The sequence below is a fragment of the Bombus affinis genome, chromosome 14 (assembly GCF_024516045.1).
Source record: "Bombus affinis isolate iyBomAffi1 chromosome 14, iyBomAffi1.2, whole genome shotgun sequence".
Lineage (NCBI taxonomy): Eukaryota > Metazoa > Arthropoda > Insecta > Hymenoptera > Apidae > Bombus > Bombus affinis.
This window is the reverse complement of record NC_066357.1, coordinates 5,494,318-5,505,605: the sequence shown is the minus strand read 5'-3', so window position 1 is coordinate 5,505,605 and position 11,288 is coordinate 5,494,318. Positions and strand designations below refer to the sequence as shown.

Here is an 11,288-nt window from a genome sequence, read left to right as displayed (position 1 = left end):
AGAATTACATTTGTAAATGCTATATTTCCAACGTTGTCGTTCATGTGTACAATACTTTTAATGTTTTCATATATAATTTCGTATTTTCGCTAACTTTTTAAATTTTACCCTTTTTTTGCCGAAGTAATGAAAGGTTTTATAAATATTTCAAATGATGCAAAATTACTGTAATATTCTGTCAAAGTTCGTGATACTACTTTCATTTCTATAAAATGTACATTATCAAGAACGATTATTATACACACGAAAATGACGGAACTGTCAATGTCTACATATTAATGCAAATAACAAGGTAGATGAGAATTAATGTTTTATAATACTTGCTTATTTACTTAAGAACTATATTTACTTTATTCATTCTTCACACAGAAACATATTCTACATTTTATATTTACATTATTCGTAACAAGCTTTATAAACACTTATTCGTAAATTATACATAAGTTAATAACAATTTATATATTTGAATATCACACTTTTCAAAGCTTTTTTGTGACTTAATTCTATAACTTTATAAAAACAGCTGATTAGGTATAAACAAAATTTCAACAATGTGAATGAAAAATTACGCAATTTACGAAATATACGTAGTGATAATTTAGGAGCCTTTTATCGCAAAGTGTTTATTGCTATCGCTTTAATCAAAAGTAATACATTTTAATGTCAAATATATGCAGTGTTATAAGAATAAAACAATAATTATATATTTATCGTTTACATAACCTTTTAAGAAAATTCACAATATGGCAGGAGAATCCACTTTTTATACGTATGTCATTAGTTTTCATATTTAGAATTTATAACAGAGAAAAATAAGAGGAACTGAAATTTGATTTGCTAATTACTTTTATCAAATGGAATATTAAAAATAATAATTTTAATCAATTAAATAATGTATAATATTGCTTATGACAGTGTATAATAAACTGTAAAATGGAGCTTGGAGAACATTTGTAGCTGCACTATACATAATATTAAGAATAGAGGTGTGCGGATACCTGAATCTAAGTTCAGGTCAAGCAGTAGTCAAATTAATTCGTATGGGATCGGGCTTCTTGGAGTTTATAATATTTAGATACTCGGACATACTTATGTGGTTACAAACTTTCGGAATTCCAATCCTACATCAAGGATCCAATCTAAATGTACTTTCGAATATTTGCACACCCCTAATTACGAATATCACACACGGCAAATATTAACACTTTTACTGCCAGCCGGTCGATATGTCACCCTTTGGTGCTTATGCGAAAACCGTCACTGACCGATATGTCGGCCATGCTTGTTTACGTTTAGACTATCTCTCCTCTGAGTGCGGTATTCTTCGCATATATTATGTATTTGAAGCTGGCAGTATGAGAGTTAATAAGTCTGAAGTTACGTTATAATTAATTAATATATTACCATTTAAAGTACCATTTGCTACATGCAAACAAAGTTTCAGAATTTGATATAATTCTTCTTCGTTATAGTTTCTTATATAATGAAAACAATGATAACAAAAACATATATTTTCATAGGATCATGAATTTTGTATTCTAAGAATAATGAGTTATACAGTTTATGTAAAAATTTCCTTACATTTCTATATAATATTATACATGATTTTAAAAAACAGTGCTCCTATGTAAATTGCTTAGAAAGAGGAAGATACATTTTATAAAATACTCGTATTTGAAGCAAATTTTAAACTCAAAGGTAGATCATAAATATTTCGTTTTTTCATTAATCATTTCAGTTTCAAAATGCACTGTTTTAAACAATTGTAATTGATACTTCCATATATTTGTATATTTATTTTATATTGTGAAAATATACATATATAATTAAATTTGTCCAGCTGAATAAATCACAGCATAAGGCACAGCTGTATATGTACTATATCAAAAAGATAAGACATGTAACTGTACTATTGTATCTTTATCGTAAATACAAGGAAGCAGAAAATCTTTGATCTCATATGTAACATCTTCTGTTTTGTCTTTCTAAATTTGGATAATTACTTTATTCTCCAAATAGAACATTTTATCTTAGTAGATAATTGTATAGTTATTTGTAAAAAATTTAATTGCAGTGTGAATTTGATGTTTAACAAACATATTTTTTAGTTTCAATAGAGTACAAAGAATATTGTACTAATCAAAACATGTTTCTTATTAAATCTGGCAGTCTTATGTAAATGGAGATCTGCAGAGTGGGCACAACGCTCGATGCTGTAAGATCAAGTGTGATTTAAATTCTTTAATTTAAATTTTGATGAAATTAAAAAGTTCTGCGATCATGAAGTTTGTGCGTAATACTGTATTGTTAATGTTACTTACCCCTTGAGCTTGATGTCTCCATTCATCAATGCAGTTCTTATGAAATTGATGTTTGCAAGGTAGGATGTATGTAGCTTTATTTATCAATGGTAATAGACATATTGAACATTCTTCAGAATCAAAGAATCTGCTGGGTCGTCTATTATCATTGAGAAAAAAGTTATTTGTTATTTAATTATGTAACACTTATTTACGTAGTTATGCTTCTACTATACACTTATATTTAGATCATGTTTAAAACAACTTACTCTGAATGATGTTCGTACGCATGTTCATAGTATTGCTGCGCAGATCTTGGCTTATTAGTTCCAAACATAAAATAAAGAACCGTAGCTACCGTGACTCCGATGAGTATAGTTACGAAACCTGCATGCGGCATCTTTCTGGTATTGACAGTTCAACTAACAACAATCAACAAATTCGACGAACTAACTTTGGATATCCCATCCGCTCAAGCTTATGAAACTAATGAGATCTATCAGCAAGAATACGTAAAAAGTACAACGAAATCCGTGAAATCCCCGCGGCATAAACAATGAAAAGATCGGAACGTTGCCTACTTTGACGGTATCGATTCTTCGTTTAGACGTCTGGACAGAACAAAACACTATTATAACTTTGCATCGCGGTCATATAAACAGACCTCGACACTCGCTAGGGAAAACCACCCTAAAATTGAATCGTGAAATATAAACATGGAAGATAACAAAGTTCTCGTTCTTGCGAGACAGATAGAGATGAGTAAAGAGTCTCTGTCTCTATCTGAAACATTTCTAGCATATCACACATGCGCAGAACGCGAACCTTCTTGTCTTCCATCTTAACTTTCGTGACTCAATTTTCGAACGGTTTCTTCTATGCTTTCGGTACGAGTGATAAGCCTGCTTATATGATCGTGATCATGGTTTGTACATAAGAGCAAACAGGCTGGCTAACAGAAGTTTTGCCAACTTACATATCAAACATAATTGTTAAAAATAATATATACTGTGAATCTCAACTTTGACTAAAATTACTACTAATATATGTCTGATGTGAAGATAAGAGGATTGAAATTATGACAGTGTGTGATATTAAATTATTAATAACGATGCAATTACATTTATCTTATGGGTTGTTATTTAGTGTCTTTTACTGAAAGCGACTGAGGACATTTGACATATATATGCCATAATTTTCGATGGTATCGTCATATATATAGTAAAAATTGCATTTTTATATTGCATAGGTTATCATTTACTTTCATTTTATTTTTGTAATGGATAGATTTTCATTTTTCAACAGTTATAAAATGATACATTTATTGCTATTTACATTAATATTCCTAAAAATGACTAAAAAAAATGGCGAAACAATATTAACTCTTTTTCACTTTGAAAGATATTCGTAAAAAGAGTCGTCAATATAATTTTGTGTTAATGCTTTGCATTCAAATTTAAAAATTTCTCTCAACAATTGTTAAATTAAAACTATACATTGCCTCATTTAGATAAATTTATGAAGAGTGAAATCTTTTCACCTGCTTGTTTTAAACTATATGCATTGACTAGTCGTAAATGAGACTAATGGCATTAATAAAATTTAAACCTTCATAACACAACAGATCTAAACGAGTAATATTATTCCTTGAGAATGATGTGTTCGCCAAAGTAATCCTCCCAAGTTATTCCTTTGATTATGAGAAATTACATCTTTATCGTCCTCTTATTAATGGCATATTTCAAATCTGGTAATCTAAAGTTGCTGTAGAATGAGGGGGTGATAATGTAACAGGTGTCATAGAAGAAACTGTACGATTGATAGATTGTAGTGGTGGTGCTTGCTGTTTTATTAACATGTGCCGCAGACATTGTGCTTCCTCTCGAAGCGTTATCACTTGTGCCCTCAAAATTGCATTTTCATGCTCCAAAATAGTTGCGCGTAATGCAATCTACAATAACATTTTAACAATTTGATACATTATAAATATTTTCTTGTTCTTGTAGCAATATAACTCAACTTTTACTCACGTTATCTTCGCGTATTTTTCGGGCGTCACGAGATTTTTTCGCAGCTTGATTATTACGTTTACGCCTTTCGTAATATTTCTCGTCCTTCTGATCATCTGGAATGGGTTTCTTTTCGCTTCTGGGTCGTCTGTGTACGCTTGCAATGTTATTCGCCCCCAAAAAGTGACGATTTATCATTGTACCTGTTTTACCGAGAGATGAAATGTTTCATTAATCATTGCACTTCATACTCACATATTTACGAAACACTATAAATGTAAAATTATCCATCAATGTTTAATCAATAATACTTAGCGAAAAATACAAAAGTTTTGCCCCGGGTGAGGATCGAACTCACGACCTTAAGATTATGAGACTTACGCGCTGCCTACTGCGCTACCGAGGCACTTAGAAACACAATTGAATAATAACAAATAATAACTCTTAATTTGTACAAGTATTTTTCTTACTAAGTAATTGAGATAAATATTCACTTACTTGTATTACTATTTGAAAATGCCGGGGGCACACTTATGGTTTGTATTAAAGGTTGCATAGTAGTTACGAATGGTGGTTGAAGTAAAGATCCTGGAAGTGAAAACGTTGTTGACAACGGTGAAGGCGTTCGGCCGATTCCAGTATCCGGTGTATTCGAACTTTCTAAAATCTCGATATTTCTAAAGTTGTAGTCTTTGGAATTGTATGGTTCGTATCTGCACAGATCTACAAAATTAATATAATTTTATTATGATTTCCGATATTATATTTTTAATGATAAGGAGAAGATATTGCCAACTAGCTTCTAGTTTTATTTTGAGAAATGTAGAAATCTAGCAATTAAACTACTCAGTATTTATTTATGAATCTCAATTTCTCTAATTTAATTATTTTGAAAGATATTTCTCGTATAGTAATAAAATAATTAATGTGTATAAAATTTGTTACATGGTGATAACAATATATACAATTTTTAAAAAATGAAGTAACAATCGCCCCTGTGGCCTAATGGATAAGGCATCGGTCTCCTAAACCGGGGATTGTGGGTTCGAGTCCCACCAGGGGTAATTAAAACAATTTATTTTTTGTTTCCAATTCTATAGATTATTTCTTTTTATCTTTATTTAATACTGCATTTAAAATAGCAACACAACTATGTAATTCAATGAAATTAATAAAAATTCAACGCCATTCTAAAGGGGATGAATGAAAAATAAAGAAATTGTATCTTATTTCATTTTAGAAATACAATTTTAACAACATACAGTAAACTTACGTGTATGATTGATTTTAACGTATTATATATTTTCACAAAATCCTTGTCGATTCACTATGAATACTATATTATAATTAACCTTTGTAAATATTTCTGCCCAGACTGATTTTACCTTTTTCATTCACCCTTCTAATTATTCCTACGATATTAATAACATAATAATAAGGGTATTCTATCATTTTAAATGTGAAAAAAAAGTAAACATTGCAAAAAAAAATCCTCTACCGTGACAATGTGTCAATAGCACATTGCCGTGACCAGGATTCGAACCTGGGTTACTACGGCCACAACGTAGGGTCCTAACCACTAGACGATCACGGCTACTTGAGGAGTTGTAAACCGTGTGGAAATCGCCTTAATTCAACAACCATGTTGATCAATATATTCATCTATTCATGAATTGGTTCACTTGCTCATTAACTAAACAAAATGTCAAATTACAAAACTGAAAAAGACATAATAAACACAAAATGAAATTATATATGTCAATTTGAACAATAAATAAATATAATAATGTACAAATATCAAGAAAAAAATTGTATTTTATGGTTATGAAGAAAATTGATATCAAAGTAAGAAGATGCAGATTTCTAATTAAACAATAGAGAATTCAAAATCCATAAAAGTACCTGAAGTTGGCGCGAACAGGCTATAGCTTCTCAAGAAATGCAACGCAGAAACCGCGCCTGACACTGCGCTTCCGCTACAAATTGTCCTTGCATGCGCGTGAGAGCTCATTCCTCTAAAACAGATAGAAACTATAAACACCAATGAAACCACGTGCAGCACTTTCAAAGACGGTCAAATTATTTTCATCCACAAATGAATCAAATAAATCACCGATATTTCTATTCGATAGAAGTACTTGGAAGCATCCTATCAACTTCTATGAAACCACTCCTAATCCTGAATTAATTGAAACTCACAATTTATCGCGTTCATCAGATGTTCTTCACTTATTATCCACAAATGTTAAATTTACAACCTCCTCTTGATCTCTTCAATCTGTATAATTTCGATTAATTGTAAAATAAAACTCAGTTTCTTTTCTTTTGATGTTTCCACGTTTCACAGAATTAGTTGTTCCCGTATTCATTAACCATAAATTCAATAATAATTTGGAAATATTGAGAAATATTAGCTAGATGTTTAGGGACGCCATTAAGTGTTTAAGAGGAATTTCGACTTCTTCGCGACGTAACTTCTTTCTCGTCATAACTTTCCGTCAGGTCTGTTGATGTTCCTTATCACGTGCTTCGTTACCACATACCTTCTCACAGGAAGGATTCCCAATTCGTCGCCATCAGGGATGGTTCCGCCTCTCTGTACATGCGCAACGCAGAAGCTAGCTATTGTTCCGCCCCTGAATCGTTAGGGGTGAGTACTTGGCTGGTATTTTAAGTGGTCAAGCAAGGCAAAAACCTAACCCTGGGCGGCCAATCCCCGGGTATGGGGCCCGCAGGCGATAATCGCTCAACCTTACGCACGTATCACGACCCTAATCTCTAGATCTATTGTTATAATAGGTCGCTGGGCTCTTCGTATCTTGCATGATTGAATGATGGAGATTAGCATCGGCATCGCGTTGAAAGTTGTTACTGACGGACGTTACTGTTTATGAAACACGCATTTATGCTCTTTTTCTTTTGGTCATATCGTTGCTTCACTTCTGCGTGCCTCGAATTAATGTTGGAACGACAATTTTTTCTGTAAAAAAAAGTCTTTATGATTTATTTCATATCGAAACATATTATAATTATAGTAAGAATTTGTCATCTTTTAAAAGAAGATATTTTTGACATACCTATACTTACGCTTATATCTTATATATTTATCATGTAAGAGTAGAAATGTGGGTATTATAGAAATAAGTATGAAATTTAAGTTTTTGTAAGAAAACGTGAAGTTTTAAATGCATGGAGCATTTCGTTTATCCTGGGACTTAAGAAGGGAATGCGAGGATATTCCGACTGTACTACGTCATGGGCTAGTGGGGCCCAACAGTTCTATTCTGTCATTTTTCACATGATCAACGTGTACAAACGTCAAAGAGTATGCTACACGTATTGCAGATTTCTGGATAAGTTTTAGCACTTTCTACGAACTCTGTATTCTATTCCTTTCGTTTTTGCTTAGATTTCTAGTAAGATATTTTTTGAATGTTCGTCAGAGTGAATGATTCTACAAAAAATACCTTCTCTGCGTCACAAAACAGCTGATCCTCCTAATCCACGCCGCAGTTGCTTTCTCTTCTTGAATCACGTATAGACAGAAAACTAAAAATATTAATAAAAATATATAATAACGTTAAAAGGCAAATGTTATCTTAAATAAGATACAAATGTATATTTATATCTCTATATAAATATATAGGACAGAGAAGAAGATAACACATATTCATACTTTTGAAAATTTTCGCATAAATGTTGCTCTGTTTCATATAATTCTTTTATACTTTACAAATAATACTATAACATTTCATGGCTGTATAAATTCATGTCACTAATAATTATTGCATAGCTTCTGCTATAAACCATTGCAAAATAAGATAAACTTAAATTTCCAATTTTTAAACATTATTAAATACCTTAGATTTTGCTATTATTATGTGTAGGAAATACAATTTTAAAAATCTATATTTCGTATATGTAGTTGAAACTGCACTTTCTGACGTTACTTTAAAACCGACAGTCCTATCCAGTCTGTTTGCTGGAAAGGAACTACCTTGCTACCTGCAAGAAATACAAAAGTCTCGTTATTATGTCGATAAGGACTCGGGAACACCTTTATTATTCTTTGTTTGTTATATTATATCTCTACATGTAGGATTTACTACATATAAGGTAGTAAATCTCCTTCAAGTGTCTTCGAAAAACCATAAATATGTAGACAGAAATATAAACATAAACATAGACAGAGACACTAACTATGAAAGATATTTTGTAAGTATACAATATCCTTTAAGTTCTGTATAAGTTATGTTTATACTAGACAATATTTATACAATATTTTTAATGATATAATATATTACCTTTATATTATATTAATAGCGTGCCATGTATTATTCCTAATTCGTATTTTATTCACTGTTTGGCCGATCTATTTGGCAGAGGCTCTCATATTTTCAGAATCCTTAAGTTTCCCTTTTGGCAAATTATTTTATGACATTTATCTTCATCTGTCTATGCTTACATACATATGTACATATAGACATACAAGAACATTGGCATGCTATGTTAATCTAGCAGACAAGAACCACCTACCTACGCGTTTCTAATGTCTCTGGGACAATCGGCAGCTGACACTTTCATGTTACCTACGAATGTTTAATGCGTTGGTAATTATTATGAAGTAAATTACACGACCGTGTAGGCAATATCGAATGGGGGAACTGCAACATTGATGAGGCTGACTCGTGCCTTAAAATTGTTTCTATTCGACCTCATCAATGTTGCAATCCACGCCGTCCGTACGACATGGATGGCAATTAATGGTCAAAAGATCGATTGCTTTTCGCGGGAGTTAGCTGTACTGCAATAGAACAACCAGGTCCTTTGACCTTCGCGTGTCTGTAGCTGTATATTGCGAAGCATAATCGGCATAGAACGATCAGGAAATATGAATAATATTAGTAATTCGATCAGTAAATACTTTCCAATTGTTCAATTAACTGTCGTGCGCTGGATAAGCACTAAACACGCTTTTCAATTTGCAACGCGAGAATCTTAAGAAATATTAATATAAAAATATCTAAAAGTTTAGAAATATAGATATAGTCAAATGATCGAAAATTTTACATCAATGTTTACGTATTGCTTTTCTCAACGCTTAAAAAAAGTAATTATTCTGTTTGAAAAAGATATTTGTATATGCGTAGAGAAAATAATTTCAAGAATTATTCAACTAGTGCTTCAAATAGCGCTTAATTTCTTTCTGCTAAATTAAATAACATTCTTAAGCAGTTAAAAAATTCTACTTTCAACGAATTCGCTATATTTGTGATATCCTTAATTTTGTCTATGTTTGCGGCATTAAATCTTCTTCCTTCCTTTAACACAAGTTGTGCACTAATAGCGGTAAACGTAATTGCACGAAAGAAAATTGGAGGTGCGACGGTGATTTACGGAATAGCGTGTCGTTTTCGTACGCGAAAAAAGGGGATGAGCAGCGTGGATTATATTGCCTGTTCAAATTTAACTCGGGGACGGGGGCACACCGCGGGTTAAATAACGCCATTTGTTATCGTAATATCTAATTTAGCGTTGAAGGGTGATGCGCCAACAGCCATGTGGTCGTGATCTCACGAGGCCACGGTACAGGTGTCTTAGGAACAACAGTTTAGCTTCCATAAGTTCGCCAGGTGTACCTGTAAGAAACAAAATGATTCATTCCCAGACCCGCTTTTAAACATGAACTATACTCCCTAGCAATTTTTGCAATACTTATTCTACATTTACATATCTTTTAAGTTAAGAAAGAAATAATCCTTATCATTGGGATCTTCTTCGATAAACGTAAATGTTATTTTAAAGTATACCTTCTATCAGCTAAATGAATATATCTTTTAGATTGTTGAAGAAATTGGATTGAGATTTACTTAAGTATCGAAAACTACTGCCAATAAATATTTTAAACATACTACTCCTACTAATTTTTACAATATGTATATTTTACCAATATATACCTTCATGATAATTTTTTCATTCTTGTTAAGAGATCACATAAGGAATCTTAAAAAGAATACTCCTATTAGTATTAAGATTAATGTAATTTTGAATTTTGCTTAAGATACTTAAGATTACTTGAGATTACTTAAGATATTTAAGAGAAGTACTGATTGTTAATTAATAAAAAAATTAGTCTCCTTGGAATTTTTCAATTTCCTTTTCAAAATTCAATTTTTTACTTCTACATATGCAAAGAAAATGGACAACTTAATAATATAATGGTATAATATACATATAATGGTAATCTTTCCTTTATAATGATACCAATGAAAGCCAAACCTGCTAATCGATCTGATCAAGTCTGACGTTTTCACAGAGAAGCAAAAATAATCAACGAGACCTGTCCTTACATTACGAACCGTGTTCTCGTCGCTCTGTCGGCCGCTCGTTATCATTATGCGGCTGGATTCGCGATAGCGAACGCCCCCGCGGCTCTTGCTCGCTTGGTCTCTGCTCGTGCGAACCCAAACACCTGCCCGCGACCAACGAGTAACGTGACATCACGTCATGTGACCTCCTGAGCCCCGGATGCGCCCCGAAACCCCTTAGATCCCAATGACACCGCGCGACCTCCGACTAATCTGCGTAATCGCAGTCCTGGAAAACGACGGATTACACACTCTGACCATATCTTCGTGCCGCCATCGCATTTTCCTCATTGTACCCTCTGTCTTTTTTAATTCTACTTTTCAAGTAACCAGAGTTTCCCTTTAGATATATTTTAAAGGAGAAGCAATTATTTTAAAGATTGGCCTATTGCGGTATCAAAATTCTGGTATCAAAAGTTCTTTTAGGTATACTTTTGTTATACCTAATGATTAGTCTGGTTTACCATGGTTTTAAACTCAAGATATTACAAAGATATAGTATAGTAGTTATTAGTATTATAAACAGTTACCGATTCATTATAGGTACTGTTGCAGGTATTTTGACCTATTTACTTGTTTCCTTCAGTGATCATGTTTGGTAACAATCCTAA

The 11,288-nt window shown here is 32.3% G+C and overlaps 1 protein-coding gene and 3 non-coding genes across 9 annotated transcripts; 1 reads left to right on the top strand and 3 right to left on the bottom strand.

Moving 5' to 3' along the window:
* Positions 1–4: 4 nt before the first annotated feature.
* Positions 5–8,630, bottom strand: LOC126924511 (transcription factor ces-2). 6 transcript variants are annotated; one of them, XM_050739062.1, is made up of 10 exons: positions 8,614–8,630; positions 8,170–8,314; positions 7,777–7,858; positions 6,509–7,289; positions 6,212–6,324; positions 4,808–5,032; positions 4,331–4,512; positions 2,570–4,251; positions 2,322–2,460; positions 5–2,213 (listed from the first exon to the last, which is right to left on the bottom strand). In XM_050739062.1, the coding sequence occupies exons 5-8, from the start codon at positions 6,318–6,320 to the stop codon at positions 4,042–4,044; spliced, it is 726 nt and encodes a 241-aa protein (XP_050595019.1). In that variant the 5' UTR covers positions 6,321–6,324; positions 6,509–7,289; positions 7,777–7,858; positions 8,170–8,314; positions 8,614–8,630; the 3' UTR covers positions 5–2,213; positions 2,322–2,460; positions 2,570–4,041. The 6 variants fall into 6 exon arrangements, with proteins under 6 accessions (XP_050595019.1, XP_050595021.1, XP_050595018.1 ...); XM_050739064.1 differs by lacking the exon at positions 8,614–8,630 and having other exon boundaries at positions 6,853–7,289; positions 8,170–8,367; XM_050739061.1 differs by lacking the exon at positions 8,614–8,630 and having other exon boundaries at positions 7,387–7,858; positions 8,170–8,366.
* Trnam-cau (transfer RNA methionine (anticodon CAU)) lies at positions 4,643–4,715 on the bottom strand. Its single transcript has one exon. It is a non-coding gene; the product is annotated as a tRNA-Met (tRNA).
* On the top strand, positions 5,301–5,373 carry Trnar-ccu (transfer RNA arginine (anticodon CCU)). The gene has a single exon. It is a non-coding gene; the product is annotated as a tRNA-Arg (tRNA).
* Positions 5,832–5,903, bottom strand: Trnah-gug (transfer RNA histidin (anticodon GUG)). Its single transcript has one exon. It is a non-coding gene; the product is annotated as a tRNA-His (tRNA).
* Positions 8,631–11,288: the final 2,658 nt, after the last annotated feature.